At 47.9% G+C, this 24,919-nt stretch overlaps 1 protein-coding gene across 1 annotated transcript in view; it reads left to right on the top strand.

Moving 5' to 3' along the window:
* Positions 1-24,060, top strand: part of CCDC137 (coiled-coil domain containing 137) — a 124,167-nt gene extending 100,107 nt beyond the window's left edge. The window contains exon 6 of the mRNA XM_069655136.1: positions 22,983-24,060. Within this exon, the coding sequence (XP_069511237.1) occupies positions 22,983-23,204 (222 nt within the window). The 3' untranslated portion in view covers positions 23,205-24,060. The remainder of the gene's footprint in view (positions 1-22,982) is intronic.
* Positions 24,061-24,919: the final 859 nt, after the last annotated feature.

The raw sequence follows: 24,919 nt of genomic DNA, 5'->3' as shown, positions 1-24,919 counted from the left end.
TCTGTGGTGTAGTTTCTTCATGCAAAGTATGTACTATGAGAAAAGAAGAAATTATGTCAAGGAGCTCTGTATAAATTATATTATTTATATTGAAAGATGTATTGTTTATCATGAAAGATTTCCTCATCGCTAATTTCTTCTTTGGGAAAGTTCTCTTCTAGCCACTTAAGTATGTTTGACATTTCTGTAAAAATAAAAAATTGTGATATTTGATTGAGAAATGTTTCTATAATGAATGGTAAGATTAGTGAAGTTGCTAAACTTATAGAAAGCTTACTTTTTGGGCAGCCCTTCTAACTTTGGTACTGTTTGACGAATGGTCACCAAGCTTTGCAGAGAGGCACATGCTGATTGGATGTTTCAAAACATGAGGTGCGTCGTAACATTTGAAACGGTCACCATATTGGATGGGCGGATCACGCCCTTTGTCTTCAGATAGCACATTGAGGAAAAATATTATGTCAGGTAAAATAAATTGGAGGTTATTTTGTGGACAAAAGAGGGCATGGAAAGGGTGGTGGAGTGAAAAAAAGTTGATATATATCTCTTTTTATAGGTGATAAAAAAGAAAAAGCTGTGCATGTGCTGGCGTGTGTGACGTGAATACTTCTCTTTGTGGATATTATATGGGTGGGCGGAAGAGGGTCTGGGTGAGGTGTATTGTACGTAATTGTTATATTGTTTAATTCTATTGTGGTGTTTGTGGCCAGATTCTCGACCATGCCCCCACAAATCTGTCCACTGGCCACATACACTATAGTAATGTGTATAGTTTAATATAGGTACTATGGGGGAGTATACCACATTTCTGATGTTTGTTAATCTGCTTAGAATTACATGCTGTGCATAGGTCCGACATCCAGTGGTCACTGCAGAGTATTGCATTTTGTTTTTCGTAGTCGAAAAGGGGACGTCGACAAGGCGTGTCTGTAACACTATCCCTAGAGTGACGTGCGTTGTACCCACAATCCCTCAAGCGTCGAGGTCCCTCAGATTGTTTTTTTCCGCCCAGTTACTGGTCGCCTTTATGTGGAGCTCCTCGAGAGACATTGCCAAATCATTCCTTCGACCTTTGGTCGTTTATTATTAATATTAATAACATAGATCCCTCCCTCGACGCAGAGCTGTTTCTCCGCTGAGCAAGATCTTCAACGGAAGGACGAGCGGAGGAGATCCTTCGGCGCTGCCGAACACGTGGCCTGGCCTCGCCGGCCTTACACAGTAGGGAGAGTGGGGTTGTGTGGTCTTTCTTTTCTCTTTGAGAATGCCTTTCTCTTTCCCCTCCCTCTCTTCCGAGGTCGTAATCACACTTCTGGCCCTCAGCTATGGAGAGGATGGCCTTTAGGTTTTGCCCGCTTTGCAAGGGTAAATATACCTGGAAAGACGAGCACAAACGGTGCAACCGTTGCTTGCCCCTCGACCACAAGGAGGACGGCTGTGCAGCCTGTAAGTTACTGAAGCCCAAAACGTTAAAGGACCGCAAGGTCAAAAGGTGGGCGGCCTACGCCATGTCTAGACCTGACTCCTCGCCCGCTGCCGCCGAATGTGATGAGGACAGTGATTACACGGTCCCCGTAACGGAGGTTGTAGACCTCTCAAAGGAGCGTTCACGCTCTTCGTCGTCCGTCCCCAGCCCCAACAAGCCCGGCTCACACCCAGCTTTTGGGGATGATCACCCCGGCGACAAGGACGTTCACAGAAACACATACCCCCGGCACGCATTTGTCGAAGACGAAAGGCAGCCATAGCGCCAACGGGGGGGGGGGGGGGCTCAGGTCCACCGGCGTCTTCTGCCGACCGAAAGGGTTGTCAGCCCTCCCCGCCACCGCTTCCGCGACAGGTGTCCGGGCATTCTAAAGATCAGGGCGCTAACACCAAATCCTCCGGCGACGCGCCTCGTAAGAGTGCTCATGTTACCAGTAAGGACTCAACGTTAACTAGCGCGACAGTGACCGATCCCTCGGCAGAAAGAATGATCGCCGAAAGCCTCGCGCATATATCCACTAAAGACACCCAGAGACGGACGGCGAGCGATATGCCGAAAACCACGCACAAGGCCAAAGAAACGCCGAAGGGGCAGGAAAACGGGTCAGGACAGCTCCCGCCGTCGACGGAAAGCCCAAGCCTGCCAGAAGGCGAAGGTTCGCTTTCTTCGACGTTCTGGGACAGAACCAGGCAACTACAGGGAGAAGAAAATCCTTTCATTCCCAGACCGCTCTGGTCTACCTCAGTCCTGTATGGATAAAATAGACAGGTTCATGGCCATCCCAGAAAATAGGGCACCCAAGGGAGGCACCCCTGGAGAGTCCTATGGTTAAATACCCAAGGTTCTATAACCCCATACACGAAGACATGGACTCTTACGACCTCACTGAGGAGGACACTCACTTCCAGCAGGAAGATGAGTTCATTAATGATGAAGACCAACAAGAAGAAGGGCTTCATGAGGACACTAACATAGGTGAGGAGGGGTACGAGGAGGACACAGGCGAGGGTGACCCAAATCCCTGGCAGTCACCAGCTAGGTCTACAGACAGACAGACAGTATAGTCATCTGGTCTACTGAAACTACACCAGTCAGGAACCCTTTGCCTGTTGATGATCAGCCCACCTTCAATGCGCTACTGAAGAAGGCAGCAGCACATTTCGAACTTGAAACTGGGGAGATACTGACTTCGTGGAAAGGATTATCAAGGAAAAACCTCCCACTAGCCAAACATTTCCCATCCTCGCCTCAGTTAAAAGACGTATTAACCCCTCACTGTCCACTGGTGAGAGGGGTCAATCCGAGAATTGAGAAATTGTTCTCACCCTCTCAGTCAGACCCACTATATATTAGAGGTCATTCAATCCCGGACCCCTTAGTGGTGACCAACACTATGAAGAGGACTGGGGTCCCACTGTCTACCAGCGAGGCACCCCCAGATAAAGAGGGGAAAAAGCTTTATGACCTGGCCAAGAGAATCGCCACCTCTGCAGCATTCTCAACCAGAATTGCCAATAATAATACATTGGCAAGCTACGCAGATGCTCAATGGAGAAAGCTTAAGTAGGACATCGAAGAGGCCCCTGAACCCCTTAAAACTCGATTATTGGTTACAATTAATGAAGGCTCTCTGGTCAACCAAAGCATCGTTAAAAATACACTCGATGCAGCAGAGACGGCTGGCCTTACTTTGGTACAGGGAATTTTGCTGAAGAGTCACGTCTGGCTTCGCAATTCCGGGTTTAAGGCAGAAACGCAAGCGTCCCTCATTACTAAGCCCATTACCTCTTTGGTAAGGCAGTTGACGATGCTCTGGAGAATGCGAAAAAAGAATTTGAGACCATAAAGACCTTGGACCAAATCTCAAAGCCCCCTAATAGGCGGGGATTTGGTAACGAGCGCTTTTTTCGTGGCCAACGCCAGCAACAAAACCAGCAACATCAGTATTCTGCCAACCACTACCAAGGTAATAGTGGCCAGTACAATCAGAGAGGCCAACGCCGTGGCAAGGGGAGAGGCCGGGGTTCCACCCCTAGAGGCTCCCAAGCCACCAACAACACCAAGTGACGCGAAGATTCGGGTCCCCTCCAATGCATCGCCGGTCGGGGGCCGGTTAACATTCTTTCTTCCAGTATGGGAGGGAATAACATCAGACCGCTGGGTACTATCCACCGTAGCCCGCGGCTACTGAATAGAGTTCAACAGTTCCCCAACATACAGACCCCCAAGGGGACGACGCATGACACCAGAACACCTCGCCATCCTTCTCCAAGAAGTGGATCAGCTACTGGAAAAAGGAGCTATAGAGGTCGTGACTCTATCTCAGGTAACGGAAGGTATTTATTCAGTGTACTTCCTTGTACCCAAAAAGGATCTAACCATGCGCCCTGTATTAGGTCTGCGCCCAGCGAACAAGTTTGTCAAACCCCAAAAGTTTCATATGGTGACCTTACAGGAAGTGATCCCACTGCTATCACAGGGAGATTACATGACAACACTGGACATGAAAGATGCATACTTTCATATTTTAATGTTGCCAGCGCACAGAAAATACCTCGGGTTCATGATAGAGGGCAAACACTACCAGTTCAGAGTGCTACCCTCCGGCATAGCATCTGCACCAAGGGTATTCACGAAAAAGTACTGGCAGTGGCAGCGGCCCACCTGCGCAGGTTATCCATCCCAGTATACCCTTACCTCGACGACTGGCTCATAACGGGATTCTTTCGAGACATGCTTCTCAAACACCCAAAAGACTGTAGACCTTTTGTTCCAACTGGGCTTCTCCATCAACGAGAAGAAGTCCAGCTTAGACCCCAGCCAAGTCAAACAATTCCCAGGGGCTCTAATTCGAACAAAGGACGGCCTCGTCTTCCCCTCCAACGAGAGGGTCCAAAACATGCTGTTTCAGATCCCCCAATATGTGGCAGGTCGAGAGGTGACGGTGCGCAAAGCGATGCGCTTGCTAGGAATTATGGCGTTGTGTATTTATTTGGTACCACACGTGCGCCTGCGCCTAATGCAAGAGTGGCTCAACAGCCAGTGGTGTCAGGCCAGCGGAAAATGGGACGATCTAGTGGTGGTCTCGCAGGCCTTGGTTCTCTCGCTGCGGTTGTGGACAAAGGAAAACCTGGTAATAGGGAAACCTTTCGCCACACCCGCAGTGGAAGCCACTCTAACCACAGACGCATCCCTCACAGGATGGGGGGGGCTCACCTTTCCCATCAGACTGCTCACAGAGTGTGGACTCCGAGCATAGCATCCAAGCACATAAACCTACTGGAGCTACTGGCGGTGTCCAAAGCACTAAAAGCCTTCCAAGAACACCTACAAGGGAAGACGGTGATGGGCCTTACGGACAGCACCACAGCCATGTACTACATCAACGAGCATGGGAGCACCCCTCTCCAGGACTGTCTAAGCTGTCCCAGAATATATCGAAGTGGGCTCTCAGACACAACATGGTCCTACTGTCACCGACATGTACCAGGGGAACTCAATCTGCTAGCAGACGAGCTCAGCAGAGACTTCCATCTGCCCTCAGAGTACGAATGGAGGTTGCAAGAAGACATTGTTTTCAACGTCTTCACACAATGGGGATTCCCAGAAATAGACCTGTTCGCAACTCTGGAGAACTCACAATGCCAAAGTTACTCCTCCAGAAACCCCAAGAACCAGTCCAAGGGGGAACGGTCTGTCGATTCCATGGTCAGGGAGATTTGTTTACGCTTTTCCCCCCCGACTCCCCTTCTCAACAAGATCATGCACAAGATGCACCAGGAACAAGTCATCATGATACTAGTGGCCCGGCAGCCATGGTTCGCTCACTTGATGGAGATGTCCCTATCTCCCCCAGTGAAACTTCCCTGCCCGTACAACATGCTTTCGCAGAACAAGGGCAGGATATTGCATCCATGCCCTCAGAACATGAATTTAGCAGTTCCTGGCTCCTGAGATCATAGAGTTTGGACATCTAGAACTCCCGCAGAGATGCATGGACATCCTCAGGGAAGCTAGAAAGCCTAACACTCGTCACTGCTATTCTAGTAAGTGGAAAAGATCTGGTGTAGAGGGAAAAGCATCAACCCGGTTGACTGCTCACCCACACAAATTGTTCTGTACCTGACCCACCTATTGGACTGAGGTCTGGTGTTCAATTCTATTAAAGTCCACCTAGCGGCACTTTCTGCATACACCACTTCCCAACTTAGTGTCGTGGTGGAAAATCCCAGTTATCAAAGCCTTCATGGAGGGGGTAAAGAGAATACACCCTCCGATAGCTAACCCAGCTCCCGGATGGGACCTAAATGTGGTACTTACCAGACTCGTGGGCTCGCCCTTTGAACCCATGCACAAGGCAACTCTTAGGAAAGCAGTCTTAAGAGTGAGATGCCTAATAGCTATCACCTCCATTAGGAGAGTAAGTGAACTACAGGCTCTTTCAGTTCTAGACCCCTTAGTAACAGTTCACAAAGACAAGGTGGTTCTACGCACACACCCAAGGTTTGCACCGAAATTCATCTCGAAATTATATGTGAACCAGTCAATAGAACTACCAACATTCTTTCAAAACCCTTCAAATCTGGGAGAGAAAAGTCTGCATACACTCGATGTGCGCAGAGCTGTCATGTTTTACATGGAAAGAACCAGACCACCGAGAAAGACTAATCACTTCTTTGTCTCGGTGGCAGCAGGAAGAAAAGGAGATGCAGTTTCAAAGACCACTATATCTAGATGGATTGTTCAAAGCATCACTCTGTTACACTCTTGCTAAGAGAGAACTACCCTTCAAGCCAAGAGCACATTCTACTCGAGGCACGAGGGCATCCATAGCTTTCATTGCAAATGTTCCCCTTGAGTCCTGCTGCAAGGCGACAACTTGGAGTTTGGTGCACACCTTTACAAAACACTACTGTTTAGATGCACACTCTAGATCTGACTCCCAGGTGGAACAGGCAGTATAAAGACTTCGAGGGGATTGGGCACTCCGACGTATTCCATATCTCTGACATGTAATCACCACAGCTGTGCTGCTTCGGAAACCTTTTTAGGCGTCTGCGTCCCGCGTCAATGACGTCGATGCGCCGACGTCGAGGACCTCCTCCGACGTCATCCGATGTGATAAGTAGGACGCACGACGCCCGTAGCCTCAGTTCCGTTTTTTCCGCGAACGTGTTGCTTCGTGAATCTCGGTTAACGCCTCGACTCTTTGGAGTTCTGTTCTTCTCGGTTCTTCGAACCTGTTCATTTTGGTGAGAATCTCCTTCGTGTGAAGATGTCTTCTACTTTGTCTTCGACCCCGCGTCCGGGCTTCAAGAAGTGCGGGGAGTGTGGGTCCAAGATATCGGTGACAGACTCGCACGACGCCTGCCTCTGGTGCCTCGGGGAGGCCCACGACACGGATGACTGTATCGACTGCCAGTCGCTCCCGTCCAAAGCCTTTCGAGAATGTAAGAAGAAGTGGTCGGTAGGGGGTTTCGACGGATGATTCGAGAGGAGACTCTCTGCGTCATCGTCGGAAGTCTCGTGGGTCTCCTTCCAGGAGTTGGTCTCGCCACTCCTCGGCCTCTTCGAGGCATTCTCGGAAGTGCCGACAGAGGTCGTCTTCCAGGTCCTCTTCTGAGGACTCTGCCCGGCACGTCGCTTACCCTACCAGCCGTGCGACGCCGGAGGAATGGGCTTCCTTCGGGAAGAAAATGCTGGCGATTCTTGAGTCGCAGAGTTTTAAGCCGTCCGCGCCCCCGAGTGGGGTCGGTCATGAGGTCGAGAGACACCGCTCGCAAGAGTGGTCGACACGAGTCACGGGAGAGGTCCCGTTCGGACAAGGGGACTCGTTCTCGACGTACCCGTTCCAGGTCCCGGTCCTCGACGCGTTCGAGACCATGTACACCTGCGATGTCTTCAAGGAAGACATCGACGTCTGAGGCGTCAATGGCGTCGACACGCTTTCTCGAGGCCCCGGCTCTGAGGAAGTCGTCGAAGCCGTCGACGCTCAGGTCGTCGAAGGACACGCTCGGAGCTCCGGCTTCGAGGACTGTGTCGACACCGTCGATGCTGGCGGCGCTGCATCTGACGTCAACGCCGATTTACTCGACGTCGACGCCAATCCTCTCGGCGCCGATGCCTGTTCTCTCGACGCCGGCACCAATTCACTGGACGCCCTCGACGCCTTTCGAGGCCGTGGTGTTGGAGGTACCCCGTGGCACGGGGGAACCCCCTAGGAAGGCTCTGGTTAACGCCACCTAAAATATATTTCGGAGGTGGATGAGGATTCTGATGGCCTGGTTCCTAGTCAGGTTCCAGATGATATTGTCTCGGGCCATAGTCAGTTTGACGATTTGAGGCAGTCACTGCATGATGCCAGTGGACTGGACACCTCTCCGGAGGTGGAGCTTTGTAGGCCTGAGCCTGGCTCTCATGCCGATTCCTCATACCGGCGCCTTATGGCTCGGGTTTCCGAGTACTTGGGATGGTCTGCACCCCCAGGGGAGTTTGTGCAGGATGATCTCACGGACATCCTTGATGTTGGTCCCCCAACTGACCCGGTACTGCCGTTTCATATGGCTCTACAGAGAAGGGTGGCGGCGGCTTGGACTGCTCCGGGGAGTCTCCCGGTGGTGGGCAGGTCCTTGTCGCGAAAATACCGTCCAGCCAGTAGCGACCCCTGCTACTTGACCAGGCACCCCACTCCAGAGAGTTTGGTGGTGCAGGCGGCCACGGCCCCGGCGAAGCAGGCTTCGTACCCTACCATCCCTCCTGATGGGGACGACAAACGTTTTGATGGCTGGGCGAAGAAAGTGTTTTCTTCTGGTGGTATGGCGCTTCAGGCGGCCAACTCCATTTGTGTCTTGTCTCGTTTCACACACACTCTGTGGAACTGTGTTGCGTTAGCGGCTGAACATATTCCCGAAGGGGACGAACGGGATGGTTTCCTTGCTATGGTCCAGGATTGGAAGGATGCCATGTGTGAGTCCTTTCAGTCGGGTTTGGACATGGCTGAATGCGTCAGCAGGTCCATGGCGGCGAGCACCGTGATAACGCAGGTTTGCGTGGTTGCGGAAGTCGGGGTTTGCTCCTGATGTGCAGTCCCGGCTCCTCAACATGCCCTTTGACAGTGAACACCTTTTTGGCAGCAAGGCTGACGAGAGCCTTGAGAGGTTGCAGACCTCCAAAGCTGCAGCGAAGTCGTTGGGCGCTGCAGTTCACCAACCTCCGCCTTTTCATCCCAGGGGACAGCGATGGAGGGGTGGTTCCTTTCGCTATTACTCGTCCTTCCGTAAAGCGAGAGGAGCTGGCAGTCAGAGGCCAGCTCAGGGGTACCAGAGGTGGACGACAGGGTACCCGTGATGCCAGGGCCGCTCGGGCAGTTGCCTCTTTGCCCTCAGGTAACGCCGCAGCCGCTACCACTCAGTCATGAGGCCATGTCCCATGGTTCGCCGGTTGGGTGAAGGCTGGCGCAGCATCTTGTAGAGTGGCGTGCCATTACTTCAGATGTGTGGGTTCTGGAGATCATAACCCACGGCTACTGTCTTCCCTTTCGGCAGAGGCCTCACGACAATCCACCGGGGAACCTCTCTTTGCAGAGTCCGGATCCGCTCCTTGCGCAGGAAATTCAAGCCCTGCTGGAGAAAGGCACCATAGAACTGGTGCCTGTAGCGGAGAGGAACAAGGGATGGTATTCCCCTTATTTTTTGATTTCCAAGAAAGACTGGGGATGAGACCCATCATGGACTTGCGCGGTTTGAACAAACTCCTCAGGAAGGACAAGATCAAGATGGTTACTCTCTCTCTCAAGTCCTCCAGGCCCTTCAGCTTCAGGACTGGTTGGTGTCTCTCGACCTCAAGGATGCTTACTTCCATGTGCCGATCCAAGCACAAGTACCTGAGGTTCGCAGTTGGTGACTCGCACTTTCAGTTTCGGGTCCTGCTGTTCTGATTGACCTCCGCCCCGAGGGTTTTCACCAAGCTCATGGTGGTGGTGGTGGCAGCGCATCTCAGGCAAAGGGGGGATTCACGTCTATCCCTACCTGGACGATTGGTTGATCAGGGGAAGCTCTCCCGAGCAAGTCCTGGATCATCTGTCCGTCACCTGCCACTCCCTTCACAGGCTGGGCATCTCCCTCAATTTACAGAAGTCCCTTTTGACGCCAACACAGCGGCTCCAGTACATCGGAGCAGTGCTCGACGCTTCCCTGGGGCAGTGTTTTCCTCACCAGGTGAGGGCTCTTCACATTCAGCAGATGGTGCACAAGTTTCAGCATGCCCAGACGCTCCCAGCGTTCGAGTTCTTGAGGTTGCTCGGCCTCATGGCATCCTGCATTCTTCTGGTGCCAGAGGCTCGCCTGCGGATGAGATCTTTGCAGTGGGCACTCAAGATGCAATGGTCGCAGTCCTCCGGCAGGATGTCGGACCCGGTTCAGGTGCCGCCCTCGGTCGCCCGGGACCTTCTGTGGTGGGCCGTCGAAGGCAACTTGATGAAGGGGGCTCCATTTTGGCTTCCCTGGCCGGAGGTGACGATCGTGACGGATGCATCCCTCACGGGATGGGGAGCTCATGCCAATGGGCTGACAGTCAGCGGTCGTTGGTCTCCGTCGGAGTGCAGACTCCATATCAATCTGTTGGAGCCGAGGGCCGTCAGGCTAGCCCTGAAGGCTTTTCTGCCGACTGTGCGAGGAAAGAATGTCCTGATCCTGACGGACAACACAGTGGCCATGCACTACCTCAACAAAAAGGGGGGGGGCAGGGTCACTTCCTCTGTGCAGGGAGGCGATGCAGCTCGAGTTCTGGGCCATCCAGCAGGAAGTTTCGATCTCGGCAGTTCATCTGGCCGGAGACGAAAACGTGACGGCGGATGCTCTGAGCAGGCAGAGCACGATCTTTCACGAGTGAGAGTTGGCTCGGGAGATTCTCCTGGAGATCTTCGCCCTTTGGGGGACCCCTCAAGTGGATGTCTTCGCCTCCAGTGTCAACCGGAAGTGCGAGAGGTTATGCTCGCAGGAATTTCCTCCAAAAGGAGCCTTAGGAAACACGTTCGTGGTGGAGTGGTCATTCCCGCTGCTGTACGCGTTTCCTCCAGTCACCGTCATCCCGCAAGTGCTGCGGAGGTTACGGAAGTTCGGTTCCCGGATGATCCTCATTGCTCCGGGGTGGGCTTGGAGGACGTGGTACCTGGACCTTCTCGACTTGTCCATCTGCCCTCCACGTCGTCTTCCCTACCGAGACGATCTGCTCTCACGGGAGAGGGGTCAGGTTCTCCATCCAGAGGTCAGATCCCTCAACCTTCACGCTTGGCTTCTGAAAGGTTGAGGTATAAGGATTGGGACCTCCCTGAAGACGTGATGGAGGTGTTGCTCTCGGCCCGAAGGCCAGCAACAAAGTCTCTGTACCGTTGCCGTAAGTTCTGCGACTGGTGCAGAGTTCAGAATGTGGATCCTTTTGCATGTGACATCCCCATGGTTCTGTCCTTTTTTACTTTCTTTGGCTCACAGGGGCTTGCAAGTGGGTACCATTAAAGGTTACCTGGCGGAGCTGTCCATCTTTAAGCGCTCGTCTGAAGAGTGTTCCTACTTTAAAATCCCTTTAATTTCACAGTTTGTAAAAGGGCTCACTAATGTGTTCCCTCCGTCACCTTTCCTGGTGCCCGGTTGGGATTTAAACCTTGTTCTTAAGTTTCTTATGGGTGCTCCATTTGAGCCTTTACATTCTTGCCCTTTGAGGCTGTTAAATCTGAAAACTGTGTTTTTGGTTGCGGTTACCTCCGCTCGCAGAGAGAGTGAGTTACAGGCACTTTCAGTTAAGCCACCCTTCACTGTGTTTCACAAGGACAGGGTTGTCCTTAGAGATCGTCCTTCTTTTCTTCCGAAGGTAGTGACGGAATTTCATTTGGCCCAGAAGGTTGTTCTTCCGGCATTCTATCCTCCTCCGCATCCTGGTAAGGAAGAGGAGATGCTCCATAGGCTTGATCCTAGGAGAGCTTTAAGCTTTTATGTTTCACGCATGTTCCGGGTCAGAGTGGACGATCAACTCTTTATTGGTTACGCTGGAAAGCGGTTGGGACAAGCTGTGACGAAACAGACGTTGTCTCGCTGGATTATTTTGGCCATCTCGGAGTGTTACCGCTTGGCGGGTAAGGACCCACCGGCTGGCTTGCGGGCCCATTCTACCAGGGGTATGGCTGCATCTACTGCCCTGCAGAGCGGTGTTCCTATTCGCAACATCTCTGATGCCGCCATCTTGGCTTCAGTACATACATTTGTACGTCACTATTCCCTCGATTCCATTTGAGGGCAGGATCTGGCCTTTGGCAAGGCGGTCCTTTGCTCTGCTATTTGATTGGCATTTCTAAATTTTGATTCTAAATTCTTTCCCTCCTCCTTGTTCTGGTACTGCTTTGGGAGTCTGTCATAGATATGGAATACGTCGGAGGACCCAATCCCCTCGAAGAACAAGTTACTTTCTTACCTGGTAACGTTCTTTCGATGGGATGGTCCGACGACGTATTCCATATCGCTCCCTCCCTGTCTTCCCCGCTGCAGAATTTCCTTTGCAATTGCAGCTTACATTCCGCAAGGCTTTGTGTCTGACTGGCAGTTGACTGATGTCACACGTTCTGGGGAAAAAACTACAACTGAGGCTATGGGCGTCGTGCGTCCTACTTATCACATCGGATGACGTCGGAGGAGGTCCTCGACGTCGGCTCATCGACGCAGGACGCAGGCGCCGAAAAAAGTTTCTGAAGCAGCACAGCTGTGGTGATTACATGTCATAGATATGGAATACGTCGTCGGAACATCCCATCGAAAGAACGTTACCAGGTAAGAAAGTAACTTGTTCATCTTTTCTCTACTGTTCCTTCTCATAACCCACCGCCAACTCCGGGTACTGCTCGCTAGTCTATGCACAGCATGTGATTCTAAGCAGATTAACAAACATCAGAAGACCATGCATTACTTACCGTAAAAGCATTTCTGATGGTTCTATCTGCTTAGATTCACATGCGCCCACCCTTCCGCCCTGCTCGGATGGAAGGAACATAGACATCTTTAAATAAATAAATTAAATAAATAAATTAGGCATTTATATAGCGCTACGAACCCTCAGGTATCTGAGCGCTGCTTATTATTACCCACGGTGTGTGGTGCTCATTTATCGACCTCGGAAGGATGAAAGGCTGAGTTTGGCCCCGCCGGGTTCGAACCTGCGTGAACAGGCTCTGCACGAATGTCAAAGCGAGCGCTCTTCTCGCTGTGCCACTTGACCGGCTCGTGAGAGACCTGCCTCACGCTCGGTTTGGAGCAGCATTGGACAACGGGAGACTTGCACTTAGAGTGCACTTTCTATATCTCTCTCTTTTCTGTACTCACTCGCGTATAGAAGGCTCCCTCAGGTCAGTAAAAATACATACAGAAGGACCTCGACGCGTGAGGGATTGTGGGTACAACGCACGTCACTATAGGGATAGTGTTACAGACACGCCTTGTCGACGTCCCCTTTTCGACTACGAAAAACAAAATGCAATACTCCGCAGTGACCACTGGATGTCGGACCTATGCACAGCATGTGAATCTAAGCAGATACAACCATCAGAAATGCTTTTACGGTAAGTAATGCATTGTCTTGTAATATGGTGGAATGATCTAATTCAAGTGTATATGGTATTTATGATTGTAGTACAGTTTGAGGATAGTGCTCCTTGTTCTCTCCTCTGTCTTTGACACTGTCAACCATTCTATCCTCATTAAATGGCTTCACGATACCTTCGGCATCAGACTGGGCACTGGACTGGCTGACCTCTTTCCTCACCAACCGCCCTTCCCAGCTGCAACTGGGCCGTTTCTCCACCACCTCATTCTCTACCTGCAGTGTCCCCCAAGGTTCTATCCTATCGCTGTGGCTTTTCAATATCTATCTCATCCCTCTGGCTGACCTGATCTCCTCCTTCTCCTCTCATTTCCAGTGCTATGCCTATGACACAGCTTTCCTTGAAACTTTCTTCTACTACTCCCCCCAGCCCCCTTCTCATCCCATATTGTCTGACTGCCGTCCAGGCATGGTTTGCGGCTAACGACGTCTGTCTCAATGTCAGTAAGACAGAGATCCTTCTTATTGGGACGCCTGTGCCCTATTCCCCTCCTACTGTCTGACTGCCCTCTACCCTCACCATCCTGTGAGGCCAAAAACCTTGGGGTCCTCTTCGACTCCCCCCCCTGAACCCCCCTCTCCTTCACGCCTAACATCTTGGGCCTTGTCAAGAAGGCCCACATTCAGCTTCACCTCCTTACAGACATTCTACCTTTCCTCACCTTCCCCCAAAATCTCCAGAGGCCCGATCCCCTCTAGGCTGGTCTACTGAAACAGCCTCTTCCTCAACCTCCCCTTTTATTCCCTACGCCCCCTTCAGCTAATACAGAGTAGGGCTGCAAGACTTTTCCCCAGCCTCAAGCTCAGGGATCAGATGTCTGCAGCCCTAAAATCTCTGCACTGCTTGCTCTGCATCATTCACAAGGCTTTCTGGTGCTTGGGACCGCGCAATCTCCAACTCTCTCCCTAAATACTCCCCTGCTAGACCCCTCCACTCTAAGTGCAAGTCTCCGGTTGTCCAATGCTGCTCCAAACCGAGCGTGAGGCAGGTCTCTCACTTCAACTGGTGGCTCTTTGGAACAGCCTCCCTGCCTTTCTCAGACTTGAGCCGGACTTCCTTAAGTTCCGGTAACTTCTCAAAACTCTGCTTTTCTCTTGCTCTTTCCCTCTATACCTTCCAACCCATCCCACTGAGACTGTTGGCCTGGTCCCTCATGAACCTCAGGTTCCAAGCCCTATACCTAGTCGACCCAGTATTCCGCTGCCCCCTTCAGCACAGCCATTGCGGGTCCACCACCTGGCGGCTGTGCACCACACCCTTGGCACTCCTCCGCTCCAGCACTTAGCCAGTGGCCTCCCAACTTGGCACCCCTTGACACTTCTGTCAGCACTTGCCCACTCCTATTCCCCCTTCCATTCATACACTTCTCTCACTGCACAATGCATATGTGCATTTATTGCCGCACTGTGTACAATTTTCTTTACATAAGTAAAGGAAATGCAGATGCAAAATATTTCTAGACCATTGTTAATTGGCAGTTGGTGTGTGGAACTTTAATATGTTGATAGGGTTACATGTAGAGTTTGTGGAAGTGATTGGTGGATGAATGTGTGACTGTTCGAAAGCAGGAAATGAGGGAGTGTTACAAACATAAGTAAAAAGCGTAGAAGGGCCATCCTGTACAATGGTGTGCACGTGCCATCCAGTCTTTTAATGATGCCTGCCCTAGAAAGGGGACTATGGAGAGAGCGTATAGTCATGAAAGTCCATGGATTATGGTCCTTATTGTATGCTAGAGAAAAAATTTGTGACAGAAAAGGTTGTCCTTTTTTTCTTATACAATTTTTGATTACGTCCATTAGCATAGTACAAAATTCTAATGGAAATGTTGGAGAATCTTATTGAGTCTAACTACTTTATTGAAAAATATAAAGCAGATTGGAATCTATAAGATTATTTTGTTACATTTATTTACTTTGAAAGATGGCTGTTTTTCTAAAGTCCAACTAATGGCTTAGTAAAACCGATCAACGGAGACAGTACAAGACTCCACTCTTGGTATAAGGCTGTACCACCGGAGTTGAGGGTAGCTTAGACAGAGTAGCCAGACTTATCTTAGGACGGAGAGAGGGCTGCAGAATCAGTACAAATTAAATTGTAATACAAGTGGTCAAAGAAACACTATACATTGTAAAAATAAATGGTTGATTTAAATACAATTCGATCCAGATAAATCTTGGGGGAAATTAGTACTATCACATTATATGTTACCGCAATTATAAAAATGCAACACTGTGCTTGAAGGTACACAGGCCAAAGCATATAACCTTATTTGGAACACCTAACAGAAGTTCTAGGGAAGTCAATCCTTTTCATACACATTCAGTATAGGGCACACCTATTCTTGGGGAGTAAAAACCACTGGTTACTTTCAGATTACATTCAGTAATTCAAGGGTAGTAGACCCTACCAGTTGTACCTTGATGCTCAGCAACAACTTACCTAGTCATATAAACTGGACAATATACTTTTCTGATCTAGTGAAACACAGATATTAGGAACAGTATAAACCTATAACCCTGATTCAGGATAAGTTATTCTAGGGGAGTTGGACCTTGGGGTGTAATATTCCATTGGTTGCTATTCAGTTCAGACTAAGGGAAACAATAACTCTAACTTATTTTAGGATAACAGTTATACTCAAGGTAAGTAAACCCTATACACTTTATCGGAGCTACAAGCAACTTAAAGGCAGGTGTAAACCTAAGACTTTGTGTGTCTAAAACGGACCAGGGAAAGCAAAACCCAATGTTACACTGTTGGTAGGTAAAACCTAATGCATACTTATTCTGGACAGGCTAAAAGCAAGTCGGGGGGAAGCCAGACCCAGTTCGGGAACACTCAGACAATTATCCTAACAGGAATTATAAAGTGACACCAACAGCATTACTTTAAGGAAAAGGCACAACCAAATCACAGGTGAATAATATACCCTTACATCTACTTTGTTAGAATAGCGCAACAGTTTCTAAGGAAAGAAAGATGTTACACATACTTTTCTGAATAGTGCAACACACATTCAAGGTAAGTAAGAACTTTTGTAACTGTTGCCTCTCGGAGTTAGTTACCAACACACTCTTTTCCCCGTTACTAACTTTTAAACACTTATTCTCTTTTCTAGACAAAAGGCCCAATCCTTTAAAAGTCTTTCCTGTATTCTTGGAGCATGAGTGTTCAGTGGCAGAAGGGTAGTCACTAGGGTATAGTGTCCAACAGGCAGTGTCAGGAGGTATCCGGTCAAAGGATCGAATACAAAGGGTCGAATGGTCAAAGGATCGACACCAAAGGATCGCATTTTCTTTTATTATATGTATTTTTTTGGGGGTTTTCGTTAAGTGAAAAAAAATGTGATCCTTTTGGTTTTCGGTCCTTTGGTGTCGATCCTTTGACCATTCGACCCTTTGGTTGTCGATCCTTTGACCTACAACCGTGTCAGGATAGGTTCTTAAGTAGCAAAAGTCAGAATTCCTAAGGAAGACTAATCAAACAGGTGAGTGTTTTACTTAAGAGTTGAGGGTCCATGGGTTTCACAGAAGACACCCTAGGAGGATTCCAGCAGTGAGCCTGGGCGAACTGGACTAGAGGCCTCCCAATTCCAGAAAACGCCCCAAAATTACACTGGAACCACAAGAGACTTAAGGTACGAAAATGCCCAAACCAGTACAGTACCTCAGCACGGAAGAAGATTTTGCAGCAGGAGAGCTTCAGGATCTGCAGCCAAAAACCCAGTCGGTGGATTCCTTGTCGTGGTGAATGAAAACAGGACCTTGGAAGGGACTTTGCAGCAGGCATCAACAGGAAGGGTTTAGGCAAGGTTTTCCTCGTGGCTGGATGCGACTCTGTATTTGGCGCCTTTTTCAGGCGCACAGAAGCAGATGGGATATTGCTGGCCGTATTCTTGTCGATAGCCAGGTCCAGCACGCTGGTGAGGGGACGTTTCAGACTTGATTCGTGTCTCTGGAGATCCAGCAGGATGCCCATGATGTTTCAGTGAGATTTGGGATTTCAGAAGACAGTGCACAGCACAGTGGCTCAAGGTCCCAGGATAAGGCTGGTAAGGTGTGGGATGGCTCAAAATGCAGGTCTTCTTGAGGCTAGTGGATGTCGCCAGGCTCTGGGTCGGGTCGTCGTTTTCAGAGCCCCAGGTCAATTGGAAGGAAGGGCTCTACAGCAGGCTCCGGTTACACAACAGGCTCTCCAGTCGCTGGAAATCATCTCGGACGCTTTTCCTTCCTCATCCTCTTTGGTTTTGGTTACAGGGGTCGACTTGTCTTCAGCTTCCAGGTTCGGAGTATTTAACAGGAACTAAAGCACAACTTCTGCATTCTCTCCCTGAATTTTACAAGGGGGGGGTCTGGTTGTCCAATCGGGACAGCTAGCCTCCCACTGGGATTTATCCCCATTCAGGCAAGGAGGAAGACGAAGCGCTGTGGAGTTTTGGTTTCCTCCCTCGCTTCCTGCCTTCACAGACAGACTGAAACCTGGGCGGGGAGTCCATGGGACTCCCTCAGAAGTTAAGTCACTCAAAGGAATTTCCCGCCATGGATGTCAGGGGAAGGAAGAAGGAATGACAAGGAACACTAAATTGGCTAAAAAAGCAAGACCGGGGCAATTTTTGTAAAATGAGCACCCTTGAGTACCTTTACTGCAGCTTTGAACACAGCCTGCGGTAAAGGTGCACCGAAAAAGTAAAAGGTATCACTGTCACCAGCCATTAAAGGTAAGCTTGTCACTGTCAGAATTGTTAGTTTTAATATGAAAGGGGATTCATTGTTTCTCTCTAGCACGCCACATAAGGTGGGGTGTGCTGGTTTACCCAAATAAAATGTAAAAGGGATCCAAAGATGCTTTCTACCCTTGGGAACTGTAGTTCTCCTAAGGTTAGCCAGAGAAAGTCAAAAGGGGAGACCCTAGGGCTACCCAGCAACAACAGGCACTTTTTGCCAAAATGTTGTCTAAGAGCATAACTTTTAAAAGACACTATGGTGAGTCTTAAAAAAATGACAACCATAACATGGTAACATATTCTGTGAGTGTGGAAAAAGGTTCCCACTCGGAGGTGTAAGGATAAATAATCCACCAGTAAAGCAAAAAAGTTCAGGGGTTGACACTGGTCAGGAAGATATACTATTGCTGTGACAATCTTACCCAACAGTGGCTTTGTGTTTTTTTTTTTTTTAAACTTTTTTTTAGTTTATTTTGTATTATATGCCAGGAAGTAAGGTGGGGGAGGGACATGAGGGGAGCGGCAGGTGGCGAGGGAAAGATGTTGGGCGTTCCTTAAATCTAAGGTAGGGGGCAGTATTTCTCGATTGATTGCAGCCTCGAAAGCACTTTGAAACTGCTCGCCTGTGCGGTGTGATGGTTTGCATTATATACAGAGCACAGTTGTCTTGGAAAGGATCTTCTGCCCCACAGGAGTAGCCTGTGTGGTGTTAGTAGCGGTTGAGGAAGATGAGGTAGAAAAAGATGGCCTACTACTTCCTGTGAAAGGAACATACTTGCTTGGAGCACCTGGGTGGTGTGAGTGAGTGTTGCGGTGCATGGAGGTGGTACCAAAAGAGTGCTGCCTGCAACTGAGCAGGATTCCTCACTAAATGTATTCAACATGTGTAGCCCGAGCCTCTGGTACCGCTCGTACATTCTTAAAGAACCACCACACCCATGATTCTCTCTGGGTTCTGGAGGTAGGAGTTTAATCTCTCATCTTCCTGGTCCTCTTGATCCTCTGCATCATTATGCCGTTTCCTTTGTCCAGGCGCTCCAACTGATGGTGGCCCCTGCGGGGGAGGATGTCGATGGCTGATACCATTTTTGAAGTTAAATAGTAGGTGTACTCATACCCTTCCAAGCAGGTGCACACATCTGGATTGCAGATGAAAAATTAGTAAGAATAGGCCTCGGAGCTGGGCAAGGGTAACCTTTTCAGATTGAAACATCCTAGATTGGCTGAAAAATGCAGTTTAAAAATGTCTGTGTAGCACGGACCTGTTCGTGAACACGTCGTTGTGCACGTGTTGCGTCACGTACTGTCCAGAAAGTCTGCGATGACGTCAGACGTTCGTGAACGTCAGCGAACCAAAAAAACAGTGTAAAAAGTTGCCGAAGTTGATAGAAGTGTTAAGAATGTTGCTAGGAGGTGGGGAATGGCAGTTTTCAGTTCAAACTTACTAGATTGGCCAAAAATGCTGCTAAATTGGGGATGATGGGGTACACTGGTAAAATCCTATGAATTTCTGAGGGGGCTGCTTTAGTATTTCTAGATTGTGCTTTTGAGCAGTGAGTAGTTACGTATGCATAATCTGCATCAGCAGGAAGAGTTCCCTTAAAATTTTGGAGCATGTTGGAAAAAAATAAATGACTTTCTCAAATGATAGTGTTAACGTGCAAGGAAACAAGTCTTGATTTAATTTTGGTCCACGCTTCTGTCTTGCCTATCTGCATGCACAATATAGCACACTGCTTATTGCATTTCTTCCCTCATATTCTCTTATCCTTAATTTTGAAGCACCGCACATACCTGCCTCATCTTTACTCGTTCTTCCCTTTGGTATCTGAAACGATTTATGTTTCACCCTCACTTTTTCATTTGTTCCACATCTTTGTTTCCTGACCTCCACACCCGAATTGAATACCACTTCCCTTGTTTTCTTCCTTGACCACAGTGTTAATTAATCTTTCATTATGCACTAAATACCAGAGACCTTACGCATTGGCAGAGCCCCGTTTTCTTTGTTGTCGAATGACATGACTTGCCCATTGGCAAATTCCATTTGTGTTGTTTCACTATAGTCGAGCTATTCATAATCATCAACTTTATTCGGCCATAGGTCTAAAGTACAGCATAAAACATAGCATATAAAAATTTGCAATTGCTCAAATTTCCATTGGGCCCTCATAGAAAAACGGAAGAGTTATCTGCAACCCCACATCCTTTTTGAAAATGTCAGCAACCCTTAACTCTATTAGTCACTTAACCTAATCGGGTTTTCCTCATCCATTGGCAATAACCTGGGTTCTTTCCCCCAATGGAATTGTTGGGTCTGGAGAGTGATGGGTATTGAATCCAGCATTGTTATGGTGGGGGAAGGCACTAATTACAATCTTGGTACCAGATGGTATACAGCGTCTCCTTCCAATACCTAAAATTCCATTGGCCACTTTTTTTTCCAGTATGTATGGTGCCAAAGGCATCCCCTCCATTGTGTTGTAATTTTGTACAGTTTATGATCTTGTCTCCATATACAGTTATAAACCAATGAATGCACTTATTAGTTAGCGATTCCAGAGCGAACATTACCTGATTTGGGCACTCTATGCTGAAATATCGATTTCTACCTTTTATATAACCCTCTCGTCTTTCCGAATTTCTCTCCCTTCAAATACTGAAATCTGGAGCCTTGATGGTTAATTGCAGGGGGGACACATTTCAGTTGTACAGTGACTGCCCCTGCTTTGCTTGTCTTCTGGATGGATGGATGGTTCTATAGAACCCATGCCCTCCAGCCACAACATCCTTGTCAACAGTAGCAGAATTTGTGGCAATGGGAATGCCAGTGAGAGGGCCGTTTGAGCAGTTTGCTGTGATAATGTTTCCAGTTGGATTCTTTGGAGTTAGGTTAATTTGGAGGAGGGGGGAGGTGAAGAAGACATCGACTCAATACTGGCTCGTTCCTCGGCTCTTCATACTATGAATTAACAGTTAGTCAGGCAAGGCAATGCAGGGTGTAGAATTATTTGACGCTCTGTTAGCTCTGCTATAACTCGCTGGGCTATAGACGTTCTATCCACTATGATCTGTGATGCCATTGCTGCAAGAATTAGCCTCTACTTTGCTTTTGGTGAGATCGTCGGACGTGAAATCAAGGTTGCACCAAAGAAACTGGCTAACTGCCTTGATGAGAAGGTAAGCTTCGCCAGTAAGCATAGGAGTACTGTGTGGCTGCCTGCTAGTATCCCCGAGCTCGGTAGTGGTGCCTGGAGTCAAATGCTTTTTGCGCTTCACTGTTAATATGTTGAGTTTTAGCAGGCCGACCATCGGGAGAGAATGGGGCCGAGCAAAGGATGCTGCCCTGCCAAAAGCGGTGAAGGGGAAAGCCGCAAGAGAGCTACGGGAATGGTCTGAGGAAGCCGTTGTCAAATATGAAGTGATAACAATCTGGCTTTTATGTTGCGGAATAGATTTGATTTTCTCAAATCGGAACATGTGGATTGGATATGTGCTGAGTCTAGCCATATAGGCCCTTTGTCGCCTAGGGCCATTTTGACCAGTAAGCCACTTCGAGCAAGGGTGGAAGGCCTACTGACTAGGATCTTACGGAACTCATGGGTGGAATATTGTGAGTGTTCGGGTTTCAACGCATTAAGAGATCCGAGTGCTTCAATTTGGCTGAACCCGAGCATTACACATGAAGAGAACTTTGTTCTGGCAGGATTGGTATCTAGCTGGGGTGCATTGGATTAGTGATTTGTTCAATGGTTTGAATTGGATGACGGCTAGGGAAATCCGGTTGAAATTTGAAATTCCTACTTTTTGTTTGACCGACTATCGGAAGATCAGGAAGGCGATGGGGGGGGGTGGGGTGGATTTGGAAAAGAGAATCAACATAGACATGCTTTGTTGGGTGCCTGAAGTGAGTGGATGTGGCGTGGTTAGCTATGTTTATAGACTGGTTGTGTCGAACTATCGGTCTAATGATGCTTTGAGATTGGATTGGAATCGGAGAATTGGTGAGGATATTACGGAGGATGATTGGGCACGTATTTGTGAGAATGTGAAATTATGTTCTTTGAGTCTTGCTGATAGGTCTCGTCAGATAAAAATTTTGAATAGAACATACTGGACACCTGAAAGAATGATGAAAAGAGGGATGTGTGACAGCTCTGAATGTTGGGCATGTTTACATGAGGTGGGCACATTGGAGCATATGCTGTGGGGAATGCTCGAGGGTGAGAGGCTTGTGGTTTCAGTTTGACCAGATCTGTGAAAAGATTTTGGAGGAGAAGGTTCATATGGATTTTAAGACAATAGTTTTGGGTAGTGAGGATTTGTTGGATGACCTGAGTACTTCTCAGAAGAAATGGACTTTCGAGGGGCAATGGTGGGGAAGAAGAAAAATTTTGAGTCATTGGAAAGCATCTAACCCTATTACTATTGAGGAATGGATTTCGGAGATGCACTCTTTAGCGGATATGGAGAAGGTGCTGTATTGGAGAGATAAGAAAAGTGCATTATTTAACAAGATTTGGGTTACATTTCTTTTACTATATTAGACCAGTTTATTGATTGTTTTGTGACTCCTGGGGGGGAGGGGGTTTTCTGGTGTATATAGTTCTGTTGGCTTTGTTATGATTATCACATGATGTTATATTATGTACAAACTGTTTCTCTGTTATGAACTTTTTGAAAATAAATTTATCTACCGACTATTCTGACTGGTGTTCTCTTCGCCGACCTATTGGGCATAGCAGGTGGCCTCATTCTGCCACGGATGTCTAACACCCCCGGGAGCGCACCACCTGTGCCCTTGTCCGTGGGCTTCACCCTGTGGTTGATTGTGTCCACATAAAGGTGGGGGCGCATCCAAAACAGCAACCACCAGTGACATCGAGTCCTCGCACTCCGTGGGAGCACAACACATGCGCCATTGCCCGTGAGCTTAATCCCACATGATTTCCCAACACTCATTTAGTGACCCTGCTTGTCTGTGATCGGCTATTAGATCAAATGCAGCGATGGAAAGGGCCCATGTCTCGCAGTCCTTTTTGCAAGCTTTCTGTCATATTTCGTTTGAGAATGTTTTTAAAACAAATGTTCTCTGCATCCATTTTCACTTACTTTGTGTTTCCTTGTAGCCTGGAGAGCGGCAGCTACTGCTCAAGAACCTCTTCAACAAAGGAAATGACACCACCCCTAAGATAAAGCTTCCCCCTGCATCACTTGCTCGGCAGAGGATAATCGAGGAAGAGCGGGAGCGCGTTGTCCAGGCCTACAGGGCCCTAAAGACGCAAAAGCAGCTTCAGCGGACAATCCGGGAAAACCAGCTGGCAATAAGCAAGCGGAAGAATCCCAAATGATGCAATTATACATTTTTTGGTTTGTTTTTGGAGCCAACGGAACGAGACTGAGTAACCTGGAAGTGGTGTTGAATTTCATAATCTTGATGAAATGACAACAAAATCATGCATGCTTCTCGGGTACAAGTGATCTTTCCCCTGTGCCTTGGGGTTCTTCTGCTGACCCGCACTTGCAGGGTGCTCACAAATGACTTTGAAATGTTCTATGCATACTGATGTGAATTACTACAGAACTAGTGACTACGCGCGGCTCGTAGGTCTTGAAGAGGCACCAATGAACCTTTTTTCACCTGGTTTGTAGCTTAAGCATCGTGCCTATCTGTTTTCACCACAGGCAACATCTATTAACTGGTTACTCTGGAGATGGATTCCCATCTGACATGTGATTTTTCTTTTCACCTGCACATTAATAACAATAACACGTTTGAAGAGAATTCACATGTGCTCTACTATAAACTGTTTTTTACAACTGCATTGGGTACTCCATGATTCTCTTCCCTGATCACTGAATCTTTCTATTGCACTTTTATTCTTTCTGATTTATTGAAGCCTCACTTTCTTCCTATTCTTTGTGTCTTGGACCTGGGAAACAGCTGGGGCTATTGCAAATAGCAAGAACAAGATGGCAGTTTTGGGATATCTTCCATATTAAGTGGTCAAATTGTTTTAACATGTATTCGTTTTTTAAACTATTCTATGAACCGTTAAAACGGACAAAACAATGGGGTAAAATGCAGTAGCTGATGTATACATTAGTCTGGACTCGGCTGCAAAAGGCTGTTTTTGTGGTTCGTAAAGAAGGTGGAAATTATTAGACTGAACTGATGCTTAACAAAAATTAAACATTTCAATAACATTTAATCTTTTTATATTTATAAATATATGTACAGTCTCCACGGACATCACTCAATTACTTGTATCAGCAATGTAGCCTCATGGTTATTAACAAACACACCGGCAACTGCAGATTCTTCAGTATTTCCAAGAGCATTTTTAGTAGATTTTGTTCTGTAAATGCACTACTCTACACACCACCTCCAGAAAGTGAAGGTCTGCATGACCTTTTGGTCTGGGTCTGCCTGCTTCAACCTCAGTCTGATCTTCCAAACTAAGTTGAAACAGAAGCAACATGTTTCCCATCCCTAGAACTTTTGATTTGGTGCCCGAAATATTGTAGAGTGACATGGTCCCTTTCCAATATGTGGGAAGATGTCAGCACGATGGTGTTCTGAGCTTGGATGCTTAACAAGGCGTTACATCGTTTTGGCCTGTAATTAACCTGTCCTGGCAAACTTTAATTATGGACTTGGAAGGGCTGCTGGTGGCTTTGATTTTTCTTTTTTTTTTTAAATCGCCTTTGTTTACTATGCATAGATATACAAGTTTCCTCTTCATATACGGTTTTAGTTGAATTCATTTACCAAGCAAACAATTTGAGAACCCCGCTTAAACTGCTTCACATGATTACAAAACAAACATGAAGCTGAGAAACACAATCCAGAACTGATTTTGGACCAAGTAAGCTTAAGAAAATGTTTTCAAACAGATGCATTTTCAAGGGCAAATTATGACTTTATCCTAGTGACATAGTCTGAGAATGCCATAAAGCCACAACCCTGCCACCACAACATTGGAGTTTATTTTTTTTATTTAACAAAAAGGTGTTTGGTGAACGTACATTTTCTGAGAACACTCGCTATGTATGATACCATGCA

Source organism: Ambystoma mexicanum, chromosome 3q, assembly GCF_040938575.1.
Source record: "Ambystoma mexicanum isolate Mex_15411 chromosome 3q, UKY_AmexF1_1, whole genome shotgun sequence".
NCBI classification, from domain to species: domain Eukaryota; kingdom Metazoa; phylum Chordata; class Amphibia; order Caudata; family Ambystomatidae; genus Ambystoma; species Ambystoma mexicanum.
The sequence above is the reverse complement of the archived record's forward strand: the minus strand, read 5'-3'. Positions and strand labels throughout refer to the sequence as shown.